This window comes from Mobula birostris, chromosome 2 (genome assembly GCF_030028105.1).
Source record: "Mobula birostris isolate sMobBir1 chromosome 2, sMobBir1.hap1, whole genome shotgun sequence".
NCBI classification, from domain to species: domain Eukaryota; kingdom Metazoa; phylum Chordata; class Chondrichthyes; order Myliobatiformes; family Myliobatidae; genus Mobula; species Mobula birostris.
This window is the reverse complement of record NC_092371.1, coordinates 122,667,789-122,691,277: the sequence shown is the minus strand read 5'-3', so window position 1 is coordinate 122,691,277 and position 23,489 is coordinate 122,667,789. Positions and strand designations below refer to the sequence as shown.

At 40.7% G+C, this 23,489-nt stretch overlaps 1 protein-coding gene across 3 annotated transcripts in view; it reads left to right on the top strand.

Moving 5' to 3' along the window:
* The window catches only part of slc4a1ap (solute carrier family 4 member 1 adaptor protein), a 189,694-nt gene extending 175,836 nt beyond the window's left edge, over nucleotides 1-13,858 (top strand). For all 3 annotated transcript variants that reach the window (XM_072247342.1, XM_072247349.1, XM_072247333.1), the window contains 3 exons: nucleotides 447-517; nucleotides 11,472-11,544; nucleotides 12,882-13,858. In XM_072247342.1, the coding sequence (XP_072103443.1) occupies nucleotides 447-517; nucleotides 11,472-11,544; nucleotides 12,882-12,931 (194 nt within the window). In that variant the 3' untranslated portion in view covers nucleotides 12,932-13,858. The remainder of the gene's footprint in view (nucleotides 1-446; nucleotides 518-11,471; nucleotides 11,545-12,881) is intronic.
* The last annotated feature ends 9,631 nt before the right edge of the window (nucleotides 13,859-23,489 follow it).

The window sequence follows — 23,489 nt, the reverse complement described above, 5'->3', positions numbered from 1 at the left end:
GCCTGCTGCGTTCACCAGCAACTTTGATGTGTGTTGCCTGTATTTTGTTTTTCGTTATGTATTTGCATAATTTGTTGTCTTTTGCCCATTGATTGTTTATCCATCTTTGTGTGTAGTCTTTCATTAACTCTATTGTGTTTCTTTGTATTTACTGTGAGTGCCCACGAGAAAATGAATCCCCAGGTAGTATAGTGTATGATGACATATATGTAGCTCGATAATAAATTTACTTTGAATGTGCATTTCTTTTAAAGAGAAAAATAGTTTATAAAACTAATAATTTCCATTTCCCTCTTATTTCTTTGCATTTATTGTAGGAAATATAAATCATGAACACTGGAATTGATTAAACAAAATCATCGTTATTATATCAAGAAATTTTGTACAAAGTAAAATGTTAAATTTGTGTTAACAATATCTTGACTACATTTTTCTTTACTTTATAGTGATAACGGAGTCCAAGGATATGAAAAGTCAAGCAAAATCTGTGAAGAAGAAAATGTATGGTCCAAAAAAAGTAAGTATTATAAGATTCATCACCCTTCCCAGAGTGCGATGGTATCAGCTTGATGATATAATTAGTTTTCAAAAGAGTAATAAGCTGCTTATGGGCTCCAGATTTTAGGCATTTATTTTTCTTGCCTTTCCACTTTCAGTGATGTTATTCAACAAGAAAATAACTGCAGTAAAATTTACTGTGTGCAGTCTGTTAATCGTGTCGTGCACCAGAGATGTCATTATGATGATGTAATCTTAAGCATCACCTTCATATCAACTTGAGTGCCATCAGGAACTTTGCTATCAAGAAGGAAGTACTGCTACATCTTCCTATTTACTAACATTGAAGCACCGCACATGCTGAAGAGGATATTTGTATAAATCCTGCCAATGCTTTTGTTTCCATTACTTGCATCTTTTCATAGGCTGCACAGATTAAGAAAAACATATATGACTTTTCTTCCTCCATCTGGTTATCCTTTTCATTCTATTAATATTTTTATATTTAATCTTCTATTTCATTTCTTGTTCACTTTTTGTGGTGTAATGCAGTTAATTTGTATTTCAAATGAGACCAAATGCTGGCAAATGGGATTCACTTGGATGGGGCATCTTGGTTGGCATGAACCAGTTTGACGTAAGGGTCTGTTTCCATATAGTATAACTCTGGGGGGAGAAAAAGAATGCATCAATCAGGAATGTCTTGTAAATTTGAAAATACCTGCAACCTTTTGTCTTTTTGTCCAAGGCAGTGGTACTTTTTGGGTGGTGGGGTGGAGATGTGTCTCGACCAAAGGAAGTGTAAGGCATTCCTTCCCTCCACTAGCCTCCAGGTCACCCCCGGGCAAGGTGTAGTACTTGCTTAGTTCCCCATTCAGGGTCACATTGAAGCCATGGGAGCAGGTTGTAGATGGTCATATGAGCAGCTGATGCATATCTCAAGTTCTGGTTATGCAACAGCTGGTGCAAGGCAAATCATCTCTGAAGAATATTGATAATGGCTGGGGTCACCCATCTTGCAAAGACAGTTCCCAGAAGAAGGCAATGGCAAACCACTTCTGTGGAAGAATTTACCAAGAACAGTCATGGCCATGGAAAGACCATGATTACCCACGTCATTCAACACGGCACATAGCACAAGTGGTACTTCAGTTTAGAAACATGAGCTGCAGATACTGGAATCTGGAGCAATACACAAAGCTGGGTGGAACACTGCAGGTCAGGTAGCATTGATGGAGGGAAATGAACAGACAACATTTGGATTCAGACCCTTCATAAAGTACTTGCCAAAGCTTTCCAAGCTTCTAGTCCAGAATGAAGGATCTCAACTCAAAACATCGACTGCCATGAGCGATCTTTGTCTTTGGTGTTCTACATAGAGAGGCATAGCACTGGACAGGAGCGTGGGTAATATTGAATTACTGGTACTATCAGTAACAATGGCAACTGTTCTGTTTGGGGATATAGTTACCAGTGAGGCAACAGCCTTGAACTCTCTCCAGATCGCCAGCACCACAGAACAAAAATAAGGCAAAAAAAAATTAAACTTCAAATAGGACTTGAGCTTAGGATTGAAGGATTGGATGGATTGTGCATACCACAATCAAATATACTTGTGCAATGTAACACTGGAATTATGACCGAGATAATGTGCTCATCACACTCCTGATACTTGAGCATATAATCTCAGATGATGCAGCATTGTATTGTCAGTCAGCTGAAACGTGAAACCGTGTCCAGATCTGCCTTCTGAGTGTAGTCATATATTATCCCTGTTCAAAGGAATGTTCTCCCTGATCAATGGTACTGAATAAATAACTTGTTCCTTACTGCATTGCTCTTTAGTCCTTTGCATTGACTGGATGTTGCTTTTTGAACCATACAACCATGAACTTGCGTCAGAAGTATATCATTAACTGAAAATCACTTTGGGTTGTCCGAGGCCATGCAAGGCTCAAACTAATCCATGTCTTTTTAGTTTCTACATTCTGCTTTGTCTACAAAGTACTTTAGATATTTCTAAAGGATGGAGTTAGGTACTGCATGAATCTGGATGTTTCCTTTAACTTCTGAGAGTTACAGTGGGAGGCAAATCCTCCAGTCCCTTCAAAGTCAAGAAGTTTTATATTGTTCGGTGTGTCCGCAATGTAAAAGGAAACTGCAGCCTTTAGCTGGTCACAGTTTTGTCTTCTGCTTTTGTCAGCAATGCTGTTATTAATGTGTTGCACTCAGGGTCAATTTTGGCATAATCATGAATATCTTGTGAAAATGCAGCAGAAGCACAAGCAGCTATTACTAAAAGGTGTACCTATGGAGATATAAGTTAAGGCGAACAAAGCTTTTATAATGATGGAATCGAATGGAAATAAACAACTTCAAATAATAGTTTTTGAATTTTAGCACTACATGGGTTCTATTGCATGAGGCCTTTTGATGTTTAGTCTTGTATATATTAAAGAATAATCTTTGTTTAAATATTCTTCCCATCTGTTAGACTTATTTAAAGAATAGATGCACAGGTGGGTCTGAAGAATTTTTTCAGGCCATACTTCCTCGCCAATTTTTTGGTCCCAAAGGCAGTGAGTTTCAGCTCAATGAAACAGGCTTTTTTTTATATATATATAAATGACCACTGGTTTAAACTCTTACAGGGAGGACTCTGCAGGCAATTTACTTTAGTTAAACTCTCTCCTGCCCATTTTTAAGATCCAGCTATTTTGGGGATTTTACAGCAAGCGTTAACAGCAGGTACATTGATTGAAGTTTAGTGCCGCCACATTATTCAACAGCAATTTGCATTTATAGCAAATTGCAAAGCATCCCAAGTGTTCCACAGGAACAGTACCATGCAAGATCTGGCCTGCAGCCACCTAAGTAACAGAGTAAATGCCCAACGGCGAGGCTAAAGATGGATGTGTTAAGAATTCCAGAAATAGAAATATTTAGAAGATAATTCTGAAAACCAACAATCCCCCTCCTACACCCCAGTGTTGATGGCATGGGTAGTTGTATTCGCCAGTGATTTAATTTGAGCTTGATCAGAGGGAAAAAAAATACTAGAATCATTAGTACTCTAGAAGAGTGAGTTTCCTTCCCATCTTTTGTATTGGATAATGATTAACCCTACAAAATTTCTAGCTTTCAGTCTGAATGTCTAACATGGTGACCACACCTTAACTAAGTTGACTCCCTAAAGTAGGGGTTGCCAACCTGGAGTCCATGGACCCCTCAGTTCATGGGAAAGGTCAGTGGCATAAAAAAGGCTGGGATCCACTTCCTTAAAGGAAAAGGAACAGAACCACAAAGCAGTAAATATTAACTGGTAATTGGCGTACTATTATCAAATTTACCAGGGTACAGTGAAAAACTTTGTTTGCGTGCCATCCTGACAGATCATTCTATTCATAATTCATTGAGTTAGTACAGCAGGAAAGAAAACAGAATGCAGAATATAGTGTTACAGTTACAGAGAAAGTGCAGTGAGCTAGTCAGATGAATTGCAAGAGGTAGATTGAGAGATCATCCCTCAACGTATCTCTTGGTGTATAAGAGGTGTCTGATAACAGCTAGGAAGAAGCTGTCATTGAGCCTGGTGCTACATGCTCTCGAGCTTTTGTATCTTCTGCCTTATGGGGAGAGGGGAAGAGGAGACAATGACCAGACAGGAAGAGAACCTTGATTACGCTGGCTGCTTTCCCAAGGCAACAAGAAATGTACAGTCAATGGAAAGTACGCTGGTTTGTGTGACGGATTGCGCAATGTTCACAATGCTTTTCAGTTTTTTTTGTCGTCTTGGCAGAGCAATTGCCATACCAAACTGATGTATCTGTATAGTATACTTTCAATGGTGCATTTGTAAAAATTGGTGAAAGTCATCAGGGAAATGCCAAATCTCCTTCACCTTCTGAGGAGCTTTTTTGGCCATGTTGTCAATGTGGTTGGACCAGGACAAATTGTTGGTGATATTCACGCCAAAGATCCTCAGTCCTCTCTACCTTGGCAGCATTGATACAGGGGAATTTGAGAAATGCTGTGGTTTTTGAAAGTTTCTAACTTTTGACTAAACTAGCTTCTAATTAAATTTTGATAGTATACCTAAGAATAATCCATTTAATTTGTAATGTTTCTTTTCTTCTTCGTCAACATCTGGATCAGAGCCATAGATAATAATCAGTTCATAATTGTAGTTTAACACAGGAACTGGCAATAGTTTATTGCAACTTGATATAGTTTTCTAGAGTAATTCCTTATGACAAGCACTGACATGAAACTGGCAAGAGCCTCAAACCATGTTGCATTTGTATCATTTTTTATTGACGTTTGGATGATCCTTTATGGGTTCTATAGTTAATAGACCTACTTAATAGATCTAAGTTTAGTAGCGTAACTTTATTCCATTATCCCTCATCTGCCAACCCGGCTTTTGAGTTCAAAATTCTACTGATTGGATCAGAACCAATCAAGGCAGATAAACAGGAGTCAACCCTTAAACCCAAGACCAATGAAAAAAAATCAGCTTTCATTATAAATAAACTGTTATTCATTTTAAAGGTGTAATGATGATAGGAAAAAAGGGGCTGTGGATTGTTAAGCAGTTGTATCAAGTATTCTATGTACATTCCTATTTATACGAGCTAGCTGGAATCAATAAATCAGGGCAATGTCAATAAGGCATTGTGTCCTCCAAAGCAAGTTCTAAAATGATTTTTTTTTGAAGATGAAGGTAGAAAGCAATCCCCTTGTCTTTCCTAGAAAGAAATGAGCTGTTGGTTTTCAGCTCTTTATGTGATGATAATGCTGTGATGTATTGCACAAGAAGTTTGCAGGTTGATCTGTGAGAAAGCAGCCCCTAGAGGCATTGCTCCAAGTTCAGTAGAAGATTTGTCCGAGTTGATAGTGCATCTGCAGCAGGTTCTCATCAGCAAAGGGACTGACAAATGAGGATGGTGTATCAGACTTGGTTTCACCTTGTGAGGCATCACCACTGCATTGCTGGTGTGTAACATACATTTTATGGGCATCTGGCAGTGTCAGGATTTGAGAGAGTGCAGTTCCTCTTAATATTCACTGCTGCCCACAACTCATACAATATGGAAACAGGCCCTTTAGTCCACTATGTACGTGCCAACCTTGCCCATCTACACAAATCCCATTTGCTCACACTCCACTATTACCCTTCCATGCATTTCATATTCAAGTGCCTGTATAAATTAAGAGTGACATTGACTGTATCTGATTCTACACCTCCTCCAGCTATCAACCACTGTCTTTTAAAAAAATACTTGTCCCTCAAATAACCTTTAAAACTTGTCAACTTGAACAAACACACACAAAATGCTGGAGGAACTCAGCAGGCCAGGTGGCATCTATGGGAAAGAGTCAATGTTTCGAGCCGATACCCTTCCATAGGACTGGAAAGGAGGGGGAGAAGTCAGAGTACGAAGGTGGGGGGAGGAGAGGAAGAAGTACAAGGTGGCAAATGATAGGTGAAACTGAGGGATGGGGTGAAGTAAAGAGTTGGAACGTCGATTGGTGAAAGGGATAAAGAGAGCTGGAGGAGGGAAAATCTGATATAAGATAGAAGACTATGGAAGAAAGGGAAGAAGGAGGAGCACCAGAGGGAGGTGATGAGCAGGTAAGGAGATAAGGTGAGACAGGGAAATAGGAATGGGGAATGGTGAAGTTGGTATATTACCAGAAGTTCAAGAAATCGATGTTTGTGCCATCAGGTTGGAGGCTGCCCAGACAGAATATAAGGTGTTGTTCCTCCAACCTGGGTGTGGCCTCATTGTGACAGTAGAGGAGGCTGTGAACTGACATGTCAGAATGGGAAGGAGAAGTAAAATTGAAATGTGTGGCTACAGGGAGAATCCCCTTATTTTGGTGAACGGAGCATAGGTGCTCAGTGAAGCGGTCTCCCAGTCTACGTCGAGTCTCACCGATACACAGGAGGCCAGACTGGGAGCACTGAATACAGTAGATGACCCTAACAGACTCCCAGGCGAAGTGTTGCTTCACCTGGAAGGACTGTTTGGGGCGCTGAATGCTGGTGAGGGAGAAGGTATAAGGGCAGCTGTAGCACTTGTTCCACTTAGAAGGATGAATACCAGGAGATCAGTGGAGAGGGACAAGTGGACAAGGGAGTCGCGTAGGGAGTGATCCCTGTAGAAAGTGGGGGGGGGGGGGGGAGGGAAACACGTGCTTGGTGGAGGGGTTCTGTCGGATGGTGAGAGTTACGGAGAATTTTGCGCTGAACACAGAGGCTAGTGGGGTGATATGTAAGGACAAGAGGAACCCTATCCCTGGTGTGATGGGAGGATTGGGCGAGAGCAGACATGTGAGTGAGAGCAGCATTGATGGTAGAGTTCCTCTGACATTTTGTGTTTGCTGCTTTGGATAGCCAGCATCCACAGATTTTCTCGTGTCTGTGTCCCAACTTAAACCTGTGCTTTCACGTTTTTGATATTCTTCCCATGGGAAATAATTTCTGGCTCCCTACCTTTCTCTGCCTCTTATAATACTATATGCTTCCATCAGATCACCCCTTAGCTTTGTTCACTCCAGGAAAACAAGCCCAACCTATCCACAGTCTCCCCTTAACCGAATCTTCCAATTTGACCAATATCCTGATGAATCTCCTTTGCAGTTTCTGTAGTATGATGACTAGATCTGCACTATTCCTTTAGTATGGTGACTAGAGCAGCACATAATGATGCTTCAGTTGTTGTGTAACCTGGGTTTTGTGAAGCTGTGGCAAAGCCTGCCAATATTTATATTCTTCACCTCAAACTATGAATGTAGGCTTGCATCCTCTTCACCACCCAGTCTAATTGTATTGCCACTCTCGATGAACTATGAACACAACCCCCAAAGTCTCTCAGTTCATCAACATCCCTTAGCATGTGAACATTGACTGTGTATGTCCTACCCATATTACACTTCTGAAAATACATCACCTCACACGTGTTGGAGTTGAATTCAATGCTCGGCCCATATTTTCATCTGATCTATATCCTGATGTAACCTTAGAAAAGATTCCTTGTTATTCACAACCAGCTTTCCCTCTATTTGTTTTACAGTTGTATGGACCAACATTACCTGAGAAGGAAATTTTTACATGGCCTGAAAACTGCATACCACTTTATGCATGCTATGAATATTTAGAATGAAAACTGAAAAATCACATACTTTTGATTTTATTTATTAATTGAATGATATAATGAAATACAGTGCAACAAAGAAAATCTTTCACATTTTGTAAAATTTTTCTAGCTGTGTCCAATTCCAATTTGGCGGTAACAAAGGTTATGTGCATGGGAGCATTTCAGTTACTGCGCGACCACATAGCCGTGCAGCTTAGAGGGAATAGTGTTCATAACATCATTGATTTTCTGATTATTTTTCTTACATATGTCTCATGAAGAATAGCCTCAGTACTGCCTACTGCAGTACACATCAGAAAAGTATCCTTCCACCATCACCCTCTTCTATCACCAGTCAATTTTGGATTCATTCAGCTAACTCACCTTGAACCCATTTGCCTTAACTTCTGGACCAGCCTACCATGTCAAATGCCTTACTAAATTCAGTTTATGCGATGTTCATTCATCTTAGTTACCTCTTCAAAAAGCTCAGTTGGTTGGGCAGAAAGCCTTCCCTGATCATCCCCAGCCTTTCCAAATTATTTAAATGCTATGGCCTAGAATTTTTTACAATAATTTCTCTATCACTGACGAAAGGCTCACTGGCTGTAATTTTGTAATTGATCCCTTCTGTCCTCCTTAAGTAAAGGATCAACATTAGCTGTCCTCCAGTATTCTGGTAGCTCACCTGTGGCTGATGAAAGTGCAAGAATCTCTGTCAGGTTTTTCAGCTATCTCCTCCCTTAATTCTCATTGCATCCATCCCTGGGCTTTTATCAACCCTTAAGCATTCCATGACATCTAAACATCCTGCTCCTTAATATTGATGTACTCCAGATTATTGATGTAACCTTCCCTGAACTCGCTGCCTTTCATATACCTGTCCTTGGTGATTACAGATATTAAGTATAGGACATGGCCCATATCTTGCTCGGAATTGTACCATGTTACTTCTGAATACGGTGCTCTTGAACACTTGCTTTTTCTGTCTGGTGTTAGCCTCCATGTTGCAAGTTTGTGCCTTGCAGGTGTAGTGAATTGCCTTCAATCCAGTGTAATGTAATATTATTTAGTAGCATTCTTTGCGGTGCCCTTATTTCATCACTTTTAGTTGCTCACGTTACCAGTATTTCTCCAAGTTTCAATACAGCTGAAAACACTCTTCCAGTGTGTTTAATCCAGATGCAATTGGTTTGTAAAGGTAAGATCTTTAAATGCTTTTATAGTGTAAGTGGTATAAACAAACTATGCATCAAGCTTATTGGATACATTTCGTAATGGCTCCATCTCTGGTCAATAATTGCCTTATTATTGTGAAACATCCTAAATTGTTTTCATTATTCAAAGCACCATGTACTTCAATCACACTAATCCCATCTTATCAGCGGAGCAGACATTTTCAACTACCTCTGGCTTTTGCACATACCGGCTCTTCTCAACCTGAAGGTTAGTTTCAGGTCTCAAAATAGAATCTTGAGCTTGAGTCTGTCTGCTGAGGGAATGCTGCAGTATCTGAGGTGAGGTCTTTAGGATGAGATATTAGACCTCTTCTGTGTTTTCCAATAAGGTTTGAAAGTCACATTTAAATAAGGAGCAGAATATTTTAATGTGTAACTACAAGAACATCTGGCATTTCTATAGGAAGGTGGATACTAGAAGTCCAAGATAACAACTGAGAAAGCCGTAAATGCTGAGCAGCACAGACAAGAAGTATGGTCATAGAAGCAGCTAATGTTTCAAGGCAGTGACTTAGTCAGAAGCATTCATGAAAAGTCATTGATTCAAAATGCTAATCTCATATTTCCCCATTTGTTTCTTTATTTACTACATTTTTGTAGCACCTTTAGCAGTGAACTGTCTCAAGATGCCTTTCTGAACAAAGTTGAGAGTCAGCCACATTAAGACAGATTGCAAAAAGCTGAAGAAGAGAGGGGTGTTTGAAAGAGCATCTTAGAACATAGAATAGAACATAAAGGGTACAGGCCCTTCGGCCCACAATGTTGTGCCGACCCTTAAACCCTGCCTCCCATATAACTCCCCACCTTAAATTCCTCCATCTACCTGTCTAGTAGTCTCTTAAATTTCACTAGTGTATCTGCCTCCACCACTGACTCAGGCAGTGCACTCCACGCACCAACCACTCTCGGAGTAAAAAGCCTTCCTCTAATATCCCTCTTGAACTTCCCACCCCTTACCTTAAAGCCATTGTATTGAGCAGTGGTGCCCTGGGGAAGAGGCGCTGGCTGTCCATTCTATCTATTTGTCTTAATATCTTGTATACCTCTATCATGTCTCCTTTCATCCTCCTCCTCTCCAAAGAGTAAAGCCCTAGCTCCCTTAATCTCTGATCATAATGCATACTCTCTAAACCAGGCAGCATCCTGGTAAATCTCCTCTGTACCCTTTCCAACGCTTCCACATCCTTCCTATAGTGAGGCGACCAGAACTGGACACAGTACTCCAAGTGTGGCCAAACCAGAGTTGTATAGAGCTGCATCATTACCCTGCGACTCTTAAACTCTATCCCTCAATTTATGAAAGCTAGCACCCCATAAGCCTTCTTAACTACCCTATCTACCTGTGAGGCAACTTTCAGGGATCTGTGGACATGTACCCCCAGATCCCTCTGTTCCTCCACACTACCAAGTATCCTGCCATTTACTTTGTACTCTGCCTTGGAGTTTGTCCTTCCAAAGTGTACCACCTCACATTTCTCCTGGTTGAACTCCATCTGCCACTTCTCAGCCCACTTTTGCATCCTATCAATATCTCTCTGCAATCTTCGACAATCCTCTACACTATCCACAACACCACCAACCCTTGTGTCGTCTGCAAACTTGCCAACCCACCCTTCTACCCCCACATGCAGGTCGTTAATAAAAATCACGAAAAGTAGCGGTCCCAGAACCGATCCTTGTGGGACACCACGAGTCACAACCCTCCAATCCGAATGTACTCCCTTCACCACGACCCTCTGCTTTCTGCAGGCAAGCCAATTCTGAATCCACCTGGCCAAACTTCCCTGGATCCCATGCCTTCTGACCTTCTGAATAAGCCTACCATGTGGAACTTTGTCAGCACAGCATCTTGAGGAAAGAAATGTTGAAAGCACCATTCAAGATTACCCCCTTAGCTACAGAAGACAGCTGACAATGATAACGGATTAGAATTGGAATGTAAAACCCCTATTTTGTGGACCATACAATATTGGGAGGGCTGAAGAATGAGAAGAGTTCATAGTTTTCAGAAAGCATGAAACATTGAAGGGCTTTGTAAACCAAGATGGGAATCTTAAAATTGCTTGTTAATTTGTATCTGATGGTCCACAATGTACATTGATAAGATTTGTTGCACCGACTGGAGACCAAACAAGCCTTTATCAGAGTGCTCAAGTTTGAAGGCAACACTAGCATGGTGTCAGCAGTAGGAATGAAAGCTGAGTAGCCAATGTGAATTGTAAAACACTCCTCTATTTGACAGGGCTACAAATGATACTGTCAGTTCCCTCAATCTATTGACTTCTCGTGCCCTCTGACTGGCCCTCCACCATCCTATTTTGAGGGAGGTTAAATGGACTAGAAAAGCAGCCGTAATAAAATTTTTTAAAAACTTATGAATGCACATTTATATCTAAGTATCAAAACAATGTTAACATTTCTGATAGCAACTGTTCTTGATATAAAACTTCTGAGTCTTATTTGTAACATTTTATATTTTCTTATCAGGTTTCCAGCATTGCTTTTTTTTCTTTATTCTGTGTTGATAACAGATACTGATTGGTTGTATTTAACTCCAGTTATTTCTGCTTATTTAATATTTCTCTTCCCACAGCCACCTCAACAACTCCCATCGGAACACTACCCTAGTGATGATCCTGATTACTGTGTTTGGATGCCCCCTACAGGTATTTCTCCTCAACTGCAAAAGAGACTTGATGAGTCAGAATTGTTATCCAAAAATGAAAATGACTTGAATGATGTCTATCATCGTTAAGCTGCAGCACAACTAGTAGCATGAAAATGTTGACACGCATTAAACAAATGACTTTCCTAGGCTTTGGAGGTGACAGAATAGAGTTTCTGTCTGAGAGCTCGTGACCTAGGTTTGTTTCTGACCTTGGGTGCTGTCTGTGTGGTGTTCACATGTTTTCCCTGTAATTGTGCTATTTTCGTTTGGTTGCTTCAGTTTCCTCCCACCTCCCAAAGATATGAGGGTCGGCTGTGCCATTGTAAGTTGTCTGGAGTGGGTGGTAAGGTCTGACAAGAGATGATACTGTGAGCAGAATACATTAGAAGGAAAATTATTGGGAGATTGAGGTTGCCCTGTGAACTAGCATAGACTCAATGGGCCAAACTGGCTGCCTTCTATGCTGTAAGAAAACATGAAATATGGAATGCCTGTGAGTTTAATATTTGTTGATTCCTACAGTCCAATAATTAATCTCACCACAGTCCAATAATTAATAATGTATTCACCCCTTTGAGGGCATAGTTGTTTACATGTTGGTAGCTGCCAGTCAACTTGCACAGTCCAGAAACAACTAGAAATCCCATTCTTTCAGGAGGTGAGTTGTTGATGATGATTAACATGCGCATCTCCACCCCTCTCCACCAGTTAAAGCCAGTATTTGTAATGTTGACCATGAAACTACCAGACTGTCATACAACAGCTGGTTCTCTAACCTCCTTTCAGAAAGGAAACCTGTCATCCTTAATTGGTTTGGCTATTTTTTGAATTAAATACATCTGGTTAAGTGGTTGATTCTTAACAGTCTCTAAACTGACCCAGGAAGCCACTCATTTTAATGATTAATGAAAGATGTGCATCAAGTATTAAAACGACATCATGTAGAGTGTAGATGGGGTGAAGAACACACTCTGTTATTCCTAGGGAAAGTTAAAACGTAGAGGGCACAGGGTTAAGATAAGCGGGAAAAATTTAAATATGGCCTGAGGGGAAATTTCTTGGGTGCTGCGTATAAGGAATTAGCTGCCAGAGAAAGGTAAACTAACAATATTTAAGACTTTGGACTGGTATATTGATAAGTAAAGTTTAGAGGGGTATGGCCCAAACAAAGAACAAGTAAAATAGTTTAGATGGTGATCTCAGTCAGGATGGATAAGAAGGACCTGTTTCCACTGTATTATTCTATAACATCCATAATTTGTGAATGCAAGGGTATTGCATATTGTATTAGTTGTTGACTCGGGATGTTCCTTTTTTTTCCCTGTCACCTCAAAGGTCAAACAGGCGATGGGAGAACACACCTGAACGACAAATATGGCTACTGAAGGCTTGAGGCGGATGTGCATCCCGAGGGCTTTGACCTCATCGGAGGATGTTTGAAGATGTGGCTGTGCCACTACCATCATGTTTGGATTTGGGCAGTGATGCTTCCCCAATGCCATTTGGACTCCCGCTATGTGTAAAATTTCCATTAACTTTGTACAATTACTGCCACTCTGGAGACAGGAGAGTAAATCACAGTCTTTGCCCTATGGGCCCTCACAGACAGGATGTAGCATGATGGGGAACAAGTCCACACCAGTAGTTTCTGACATGGTTATTGACATTATAGCCAAAGTATCAACTTGAACACTTCCGCTACTGTCTATCCCTACCCATCATCTCGACATATAAAGTGGGGGCAACGTGAGATGAAATTGGAACCCTGCACTTGGTGCATGGGGTAATCTGGAATCCCTGTCCTCTCAAGCTGTAAGCAGAGACTCAGAAATATTTACAGCAGCAGCTGGTTTGACAAAGGCAACAGCTGACAGAGTCTAACTGCCAGTAGTGCTGCATTCCCACTGCATTCACCAGTGGAAATCTGGAATGAGATGTCTGCAATAAGTAACCTAAAGTATGCAGTGTATTTGTTTCTGGTTATTACATGTGCTATTGTTTCAACACTCCCATGATTTCTTCAGTGCATGTCCATACTTTGTAACAGGAATGTTTGGGTATAATGAGTGATGTTCTGACCTGGCTCTCTACCAAAAGCCTTGTTTATGTTGGAATTTCTTGCCATGTGTCATTGGCCATTCTCCCAATACTAATAATAGAGGGGCGTCTGTAGTTCCTGAAATCTAGTCAGAAAACTATCTTTGTATGCATGCATATTTCATCAACCATGTTGCGTGGTCACTTTTAAAAGGATGAGACCATCCTACTGCTCTGTTACTCTGGGAATAAATGTATATTGTTTTGAATAATAACTTTTTGTTTATGTGGGATTGGTTTACTATTATCACATGTACAGAGATACAGTGAAAGGCTGTTGTTTGCTATGTCATTCAGCCAGATGGCGCCGAACGTAATCAAAAGAAAGCAGAATGCAGAATATAATGTTGCAGTTACTGAGCAAGTGTGTCGTACTGAGTTAAGTTAGCTGCTTTCCCAAGGCAGCAAGAAACATAGACGGAGTCAATGGAGGAGAGGTTGATTCCATAATGAACTGGGCTGCATTCACAGCTCTCTACAATTTCTTGCAGTCCTCAGCTGAACATTTGCCATACCAACCTGTAGTACATCTGGATAGGATGCTTTCTATGGTCCACCCTTTAAAATTGGTAAGAGTCATGGAGGACGTGTCAAGTTTCCTTACCCTGCTGCGGTTTTGGCTTGGAATGTCTGTGAACATAGAGTACACTTTGCGATGCCTTAGTACCTGTAATTAGATTTATCCTTGATAATTGGTTTTGGTTCGCACCTGTAACTAATTCGAAACCCTTTGATTTTCTACTTTTTAACTATTTAGTAACATGAGTGCCAGTGTGCCTAAATTGTTAATATTCCCTCACTCGAGCTGGAAAGTTCCAAGTTTTGTTGCCTAATTGAAACATAATTTAGGCAAATAATGCAATGCAGTACTGAGGGAATGCTCCACTGTCAGCAGATACTGGATAAGAAACCAGGCCCAGTTTACAGCATTAAAAGATTACAAGGCATGATTTTCAAAAAGAGCATTGGTATCTTCCCTATGTGTGACTGTTGGTACTGTTTTGGCTATATTCATGTGTATGGTAGAATGATAACTGAACTTGAACCAAAGCAGACTCCCTACTCCATATTCTGCCACAGAAAGAAAAAAATCTGGGAGGACAAAGGAATTTTCTCAGAATATTAAAAGTAAAGTAAGACCCTCATAAAATATGACTGATGACTGCTCCTAAAGAAAAGAAGGCATTATGAACCTAGAATTTGCAGCTGTGCACAGAGACCAGGTAGAACTGGAGGATGGAGGGGTATCCATGGATTCCACATTAGCCACAGCAGCCACCTAAGAACCCCAAGAAGTGGATTGGAAGTCAAAAATCCTTAAATCTAAGAGACTATCTAAAAAGAAAGAATAATTTGCTATATTTCCTACATAGACTGCATTTACAAAGTACTTTGTTGCCTTTTGAAATTTTGTGACATATTTAAACCCATGGTGTAAGTATCCTCATTTTTAATTTAATTCTGCACACATCAGGTTTTATATATCCTCTTATATATATACTCCACCACACTGCGATATGACCTGCTCTTGTGTGCTCTAATCTAAACAGAAAACCTCTAAGTATATGTGAGCATAATTTTCTAAATCATTAATAGCTGTTTCCCTCCTGAGCTCAATTGCCTTTCAGAAGGTTAAAGGAATCTTTTCTTCCACACTCGTATTCTAATCAGAAGGGGGGGAAGCTTAAAATATTTAATGCTATATCTATTTTTTGGAATGGAATAAAGAGTTTTGTGTTACATTCTGCATAGCAATATAACATAACAAATGGGAATAGGAGTAAGAGCTTTGGTTCTTGATCCCGCTGTTTTACTCAACAAAATTATGGCTGATCTTCTATATCAATCCCACTTTCCTGTCCATATCCATTGGTTCCTCTAAAATCTCAAATGCCCATTAATCTCAGCTTTCAAATATAATCAATATTTGAGCTTTTGCAGCCCAAGCTTTCACTATCTAAATTAAATTTTGATGCATATGTATCTTGAATGGCCTAGTTCTATTTAGGTCCCTACTTCTAGGCTTCCTATCTATATGAAACATCCCCTACTCCCCACTCCACCATGTCCAAGAACTTGACTCCCAATTATTTTCATTAATTTATATTTTCAACATTGAAATGTTGGGCGATTTTGTTTCATGTGAATGTTAGTGAAAGGCAAGTTCTTCAAACAAAAGAGGAAGACTAACTCTGTCTGCCATGTTAGCTGCTTTGGTCCCATGATGGTGCCTTTCCATACAGTTGAATTAGGTAACTTGTCACTTTCCTTTGTAAATCTGTTATCATCTGCTGCTGTTGCTAGGCATTGCATGTTGCAAAAAGCAATCTATGACCCTTTTATCCTAATAAATAGCTTTATGCCCTGTAATTGGAAGCTTAGTGACCAATTTTTCCCCCTCTTATTTTCGTAACAAGGGTTTGCTCCAACTCCTGGGGCAAATTCAGTCAACTCAGTTCTATGCTCTGGAATTAGTTACTTGCATCCTTCTGTGTTTTCCACTGGCTCTGCAATGGCCTTCAAGGAGGATGGGTGGTAACACACATGGGTTTAGGAAATTAATTCCAGAGCATGGAACTCATTTGACTGAAGGTGCCTGAAAGAAAGTTGGATTAAACACATGATGTCAGGGTCAGAAAAGTAGACAGTTAAGGAGTGAGAGTATTCTAATGGTAAAGAAAGTGCAAGAAAAAGCAAGATTTTCAAGCATAGAGAACCACATAACAATGATGTAACATTTAAATCTTCATTGTTTTTTGCTGTATATTTCGCTTTAGTTTTTATTTCTTGTCTCAACTATGATTTTTTTTATTCCTTTCTCTGGGACATGGATGTCACTATTAAGGACAACATTTATTTCCCATTCTTGATTTTCCCTAAGAAGGTATCCTGAAGCTTCTGGTGAAAGTGTCCCTGCAGTGCTGTGAGGTAAGGTATTCCTGGGCTTAGACCAAATAATAGTGGTGTAACGCAATGTGTTTCCAAGTCAGAAGAATGCATTTTGGAGGAGTTTTCTAGGGGGGTTGCTAAAGTCATAAAGTTATAAAGCATAGCCACAGGCTCTTTGACCCACCATGCTCATGTCAACCATCCGTAATAATCTCAGTTAACTGAGTTAATTCTCCATCCCTCTAGGTCCTGATTATTCAAATATCTGTCCAGATGCCCCTCAAATGTTGATATTGTTCCTGACCCACCGCCTCCAATTTTAGTTCATTCCAGATACTTACTTACTACTCTCTGTTGAAAAATTGGCATCTCAAGTCCCCTTTAAGGTGCCTGCTTCTCATCTGAAACCTTTGTGCTCTAGTCTTAGACACTCCTATAGGGTGGTACAATAACTTAGTGATTAGCCCAATCTCTTTACAGTGCCAGCAATCATCAATCAGGGCTCAATTCCCATAGCTGCCTGAATGGAGTTTGTACGTTCTCCCTGTGACCATGTGGGTTTCCACCAGGTGCTCTGGTTTCCTCCCACATTACGAGGACGTACAGTTAGGGTTAGTAAGTTGTGTGCATTCTGTGTTGGTGCTGGAAGCATGGCGACACTTGCAGACTGCCCCAGCACAATCTCACTGACTCAAACCACACATCTCACTGTATGTTTCAATGTACATGTGACAAATAAATCTAATGCCTCTTCTTCTAAATGGATTCTGTCTATAGATCTATGCCCATCATATTTTATGTATACCTCTGTCATGTCACCTCTCAGCATCCTGTGCTTCAGGGAAAATTGACCCAGCTTGTCTCACGTTATAACTTTCCCTCCACCCAGCACTCTTACCCTTAATCATTATCTTTGGTAGAAACTATGTACATTCTTTTCAAACCTTTCTCCCTAAATCTACACACTCACTTATGAATTCTCAGCTAAACATTGCTGCCTCCAGATTGTGGCTCTTTCCTATTTCTCCTGGCCTTTGAGAATCTCACATTGCAGCCACCCCCTCAGTGAACAGTTCTCACTGTTTTTAAAGGAGCTTAACAGCAAATATGTAGTTCACATATTTTGTGGAACTGTTGGAAAAATGATGCAGCACTAAAATTAACACCAGCACTTCACCTACACAGTGGGGAGTGAAGTCTTACTTATTTAAAATACTAGCTGCTTGTATGTGGTAGATTTAAGCGGGAGTGTTTGGAACCAAAGCATAAATGAATTTGCTAAAGGTATCAAGCACAAACCGCCATATCAAAGTGAAATACACTTTAAAAGATAGACTTCCAGCTTCCATTTATGAAGAATCCTTCATAACCTTGAAATGCTCCAAAGTGCTTTGCAACTAATGACACAGTTGTTGGCATTATGGTAAGAAAAGTGGCAGATAATTTATTCACAGCAAGATACAACATGTTTGAAAATAGTGCCAACAATAGTTGGATTTTTTTATTATGTTGATTGTATATTAACCAGAACATCAGATAATGCCATGAAATTGTTGATGTCCACTGAGTGAAAGCAAGTGAACATTCAGTTAAATGCCTCATCTGAATCACAGCACCTCCCTTAGAACTGAATGAATTGAGAATGGAAACATAACCTTCCAACGCTGCTACTAAGTGGCAAAGGGCTGGCTCCCTTGGTCAGTAGGTTGAACACACACATGAACTACCAGATTCCAAGCTCAGCTGATGAATCTGAATCATATCAGCTTGACTGGCAAAGCGTCTGATCCAGAGGAGGTTAAAGGATCCCAATGTTTATATTTACCCCACCCCCACCACCCAGAAACAGAGAAGGATACAGTCCTAATGCAGGCAAATGAAATTAATGTGCAGTGGATGGGCACAAAGGTCAACATGGGCTTGCTAAACTGAAGGGTTCACTTGTGTGCTGTATTTCTCTATGACTCTCCCATGTGCCGAAGATAGTCAGAATACAAGAAAGCCCAGCCAGATTCTATCCTTACGAGAGACTAGATGCTAAATGAAGAGGGATGAAGAAAGGTGGGGCTGGGGAAGTGATGGGTATACAGAGAAACATCAATGAATTAATCTGCTGTTGGTATCATCGATATTCATGAAAACAATTTCCAGTTCACTGCATTCATCACTTCCATTGATTAATAAATTCTATATCCACTAGCCTTGGGCAGCACTTGCCGAAGGAAGTCAGTGACCCAGAAATACTAGCGGATAGGGACGCAGAACAACAAAATGAGCAAGAGAGGCAAGATTGTTGGAACATTGAATGTTGAAGTTGATTGCCTCATGCAGGGTTTTGACCCGAAACATTAACAATTCCTTTTCTCCCATACAGATGATGCTCAATCAGCTGAGTTACTCCAGCAGGTTGTTTATTGCTCCAGACTCCAGACAGAGTCTACAACCTCTCATGTCTCTCTCTGTTGGAACATTGTCATCTCCATGTCAGGCAGCATTCTGTTTGATGAAAGGTTATCAAACAGAAATATTAACTGTTAACCACCCATCTGTAGCAGTTCTTGGAGACGTCCCACTGATTCAACAGGGAAATTAGATATTAGTACCTTCTCATACCAAGAACAAATACAACCAAAAATAGTGTGCTGGATTTTCTTTGAACCTGCTTTGTACAGTTAGCTGGTGCCATATGGAGAGGGTTCAAAGGAGGTTCACGAAAATGATTCCAGGATTAAATGCTTGTCAAGTGAGGGGTGTTTGATAGCTCTGGGCCCATACTCACTGGAATTTAGAAGAATAAGGGGTGACCTAATTGAAACCTATCGAATGGTGAAAGGCCTTGATAGAATATATGTGGAAAGGATGTTTCCTATGGTGGGAGTGTCTAAGATCAGAGGACGCAGCCTCAACATGGAGGGGTATCCTTTTAGAATGGAGATGAGGAATTTCTGTAGCCAATGAGTGGTGAATCTGTGGAATTTGTTGCCATAAGCAACTGTGGAGGTCAAGTCTTTATGTGTATTTAAGGCAGAGGTTGATAGATTCTTAACTGGTCAGGTCACAGGAGGTGGGGGAGAGAGGGGAACAGGAGATTGGGATGGAGAGGAAAAATGCATCAGCCATGATGAAATGGTGGAGCAGACTCAATGGGCCAAATGGCCTAATTCTATTCCTATCTCTTATGGTCTTAATCAAGTATACAGTGTTTACAAAGTTCCAGTTTGTTGAGATCATCCACACTCACTGTCCAATAAAGGCTTTCAAACTCACTATTATTTCATACCTCTGTAAAAGTTGAAAGAGTCTTTATATAAAATACAAAATATAAATATGTTACGGAGGCTTGAATAAGAATAAAAATGAGAAGGAACAGAGCAAAGAAATTAGGAGGTGTTTTTTGAAGGGAAAAAAAGCAGATCTAGCAATCAGTGTAGAAAATATAGCCTATTTAAGGGATTTCAATACTATATTGGAGACACCAGATACTGCAAAGTGGAACAACACAAAATGCTTGAGGAACTCAGCTGGTCAGACTGCATCTATGGAGGAAAATGAACAATCACATTTTGTGTCGAGATATTTCATCTGGACTGGAAAGAAAGAGGAGAGATGGCCAGTATAAAAAGGTGTAGGGGAGGTGAGAAGCAAGAGTTAGCAAGTGATCGATAGATGAGGAAGATGATGTCAAAAACTGGGAGATGATGGGTGAAAGTGACAGAGGGCTGAAGATGATGGAATCTGATAGGAGAGGATGGTGGAGCATGAAATAAAGGGTAAGAGGTGGGAGGAAAACCAGTAGGAAGAGTGAGTGATGGGCAGAGGGAGAGAGTCAGAAAGGGGAATGTCGTGATGGGGGCCAGGTGGATCAGGAGGAGAGAGAAAGCAGCTTGCTTGTTGCTCTCATCTGTAGAACACTGATATTGGGTATTAATCATATGGAGCAGTGTCATTGCAAGTAACAAACTAGGTAAGCTGAGCAATAGGATGTGGGTGTCTGTACCTGATGGATGGAATCCTACATAAGTGTTTCATGTTCAGCGTACAAACAAACAATGCTGCATGTTGCCACAAGATGGGGTTGTCGCAGTGTCAAACATGGATCTCCCTGTATGAACACTGCTTTTTAAAAAGTCTGTCTTTCTCAGAAAGTACAGTCTCCTTTTTACATCAAATATACAAATGAGTGAAGACAACTAAGATGTCTTCTTAAAGCTATTCTGGAAAGGGATCTGTAAAAGGAATGGGTAAGAAAACTAAGTGAAGTTTCCCTGTTTCCTAGCCAACACATAGATCCATATAGAAATGTAAAGCAGTGCCTGTGGCAGTAGGATTTGAGTGATTCTGTAGCACTCTTCTCCGATCAGAGTTGGATTGTTGCTATAATTGGAGCTGAATTTTATGATTCAAGCCTTGTTCTCAGCTTTTCATCTTTCCTCAGGGGGAATAGCAAGCGCCAGTGCCTTAAGATATGGATGGAAAGCCCGAGGCAGGAACAACTGTGTGGAGGTGAGTGCACCTGAGCATTATCTGAACCCTTTGGAAGTAGAAATCAACTACTGAGACCAATCTGAAACCTAAATAATTAAGCATATTCCTTAAATAAACAAAAGCAGAAACAGCAAATTGGTAAAAGTCTGTGGAGTGAGAAACAAAGTGGATGGCCCATTATCCTAAATTTTATGTTCTAACACCATTGCTTTGCCTCTTTTCCTACATTGAAATGCTTGCATAAGTATGTCACTTAAATAATGAGTCCTGAAGAAGGGTCTCACTCAGAAATATCAACTGTTTGTTCATTTCCATGGATGCAGCCTGACCTGCCTGAGTTCCTCCAGCATTTTGTGTGCATTGCCTTGGATTTCCAGCATCTACAGAATTTCTTATGTTTAAGAAATGTGGTTTTACGGGATGTGTGGCTGCGTGATTCAGAAAGTAAAAGTAGAACGCAAATGGAAATAGTTGGAAACTGCTCAGCCAGTTGGGTAAGACTGTTTCATTACACAGTCATCTGAAAATTAAACCACTGATTATCCAGTCTAGTAATTTGTCAGCTATGCATCAATGGTTAGTGCCCTCTGAATTCAAGTCCAGTTCCAGTCACTTGAATATTTGACTCTAAAGAAGGTACCCCACAACCCCTGTGCCCTCTCAGACGGGCAGTAATATCCTGTACACTGAAGAGGATCAGGGGAACTCTAATGGAATTTACCATATAGAAAGCCCATTTGGCACCATGTGCCCTTTGAAAAAGCATCTGGTTGTTGTCATTATTGTGGGAGCTTTCTGTGTACCTGCTGGCTATTTCCCCATATTACAATTTAGACCCTTGCTGAGACTTGAGCACTTGACTTATAAGGGGAGGCTGGTTAGACTTAAGATTTTTTTGCCTGGAGCAAAGGAGGCTGATGATTGTCCTTATAGATGTTTATAAAACCATTAGGGGTGTTAATGCAAATATCTAATCAGCCAATCATGTGGCAGCAGCTCAACACATAACAGCATGGAGATTAAGAGATTCAGCTAATATTCAGATCAAACATCAGAATAGGGAAGAAATGTGATCTAACTGACTTTGGTTGTGGAATGATTGTTGGTGCCATATGTCTCAGGTTTGAATGTCTCAGAAACTACTGATGTCCTGGGATTTCCATGCACACCAGTCTCTAGAGTTTACAGAGAATGGAGCAGTGAACAAAAAAAATCAAGTGAGCTGCAGTTATGTGGGCAAAATGCCTTGTTAATGAGAGAGCTCAGTGGAAAATGGCCAAACTGGTTCAAGCTGACTGGAAAGCACTCTCTCAATATTGCCCTCAAAGATTTCCACCTGCTTCAAAAGGGCATCAATCATTCCAGTGCCCTAGAAGAGCAGGATGAGCTTCCTCAATGACCATTGCCCAGTTGCTGTCATCTACTGTGATGAAGTGCTTTGAGAGGTTGATCGTGGCTAGAATTAATCCCCGCCTATGCAAGGGCCTGTACCCACTGCAACTTACCAACTGCCATAATAGGTCTACAATAAATGGAATCTCACTGGCTCTCCACTTGGCCTTGGACCACCAGGAAAACAGCAATACCGATATCTGTTTATTGATTAATCAATTTTATCTGTCAGTACTATCAAAAAGCTTCAAAACCCAGGCTTTCACCTCCCTCTGCTTACTGGATTCTTGACTCCTTCATTGGGAGACCACAGTAGGTCAGAAATAATATCTCTTCCTCACTGACAATCAACCTCAAGTATGCGAGCTTAGCCTGCTGTTCTATTCTCTACGTCCGTGACTGTGCGACTAGACACAGCACAAACACAAGGAAATCTGCAGATGCTGGTATTCAAATACCATCTATAAGTTTGCCAATGACACAACTGTTGTTTGCGGATTCCCAGATGGTGATGAGGAGGCGTACAGGAGTGAGGTGGATAGACTGACTGAGTAGCGTTGCAACAACTTTGCACTCAACATCAATAGGCCAAGGAATTGATTGTGGACTTCAGGAAGGGGAAATTGAAGGAGCATACTCTTGAACTCATTGAGCGGTCAGCAGTGGAAAGGATGAGCAGTTTCAAGTTGCTGGGTATCAACATCTCTGAAGATCTATCCTGTGCCCAACATAGTGAACAAGGCATGCCAGCACCTATGTTTCATAGGAGTTTGAGGAGATTGGAAATGTCACCAAAGTCTAGTAAGTCTCTATAGATGTACCATGGAGAGCATTCTAACTGGTTACATCACCACCTGGTACAGAGGGGCCACGGCACAGGATCGGAAAAAGTGGCAGAGAGCTGTAAACTCAACCAACTCCATCATGGGCACTAGCCTCCCTAAGGACATCTTAAAAAGGCAATGCCTCAAAAAAGCAGCATCCATCATTAAGGACCCCCACCCACCCAGCATGTGCCCTCCTCTCATTACTACCTTATGTCATTAAGGTGAGGTCAAGTAAATTAAAGGAGATAAATAG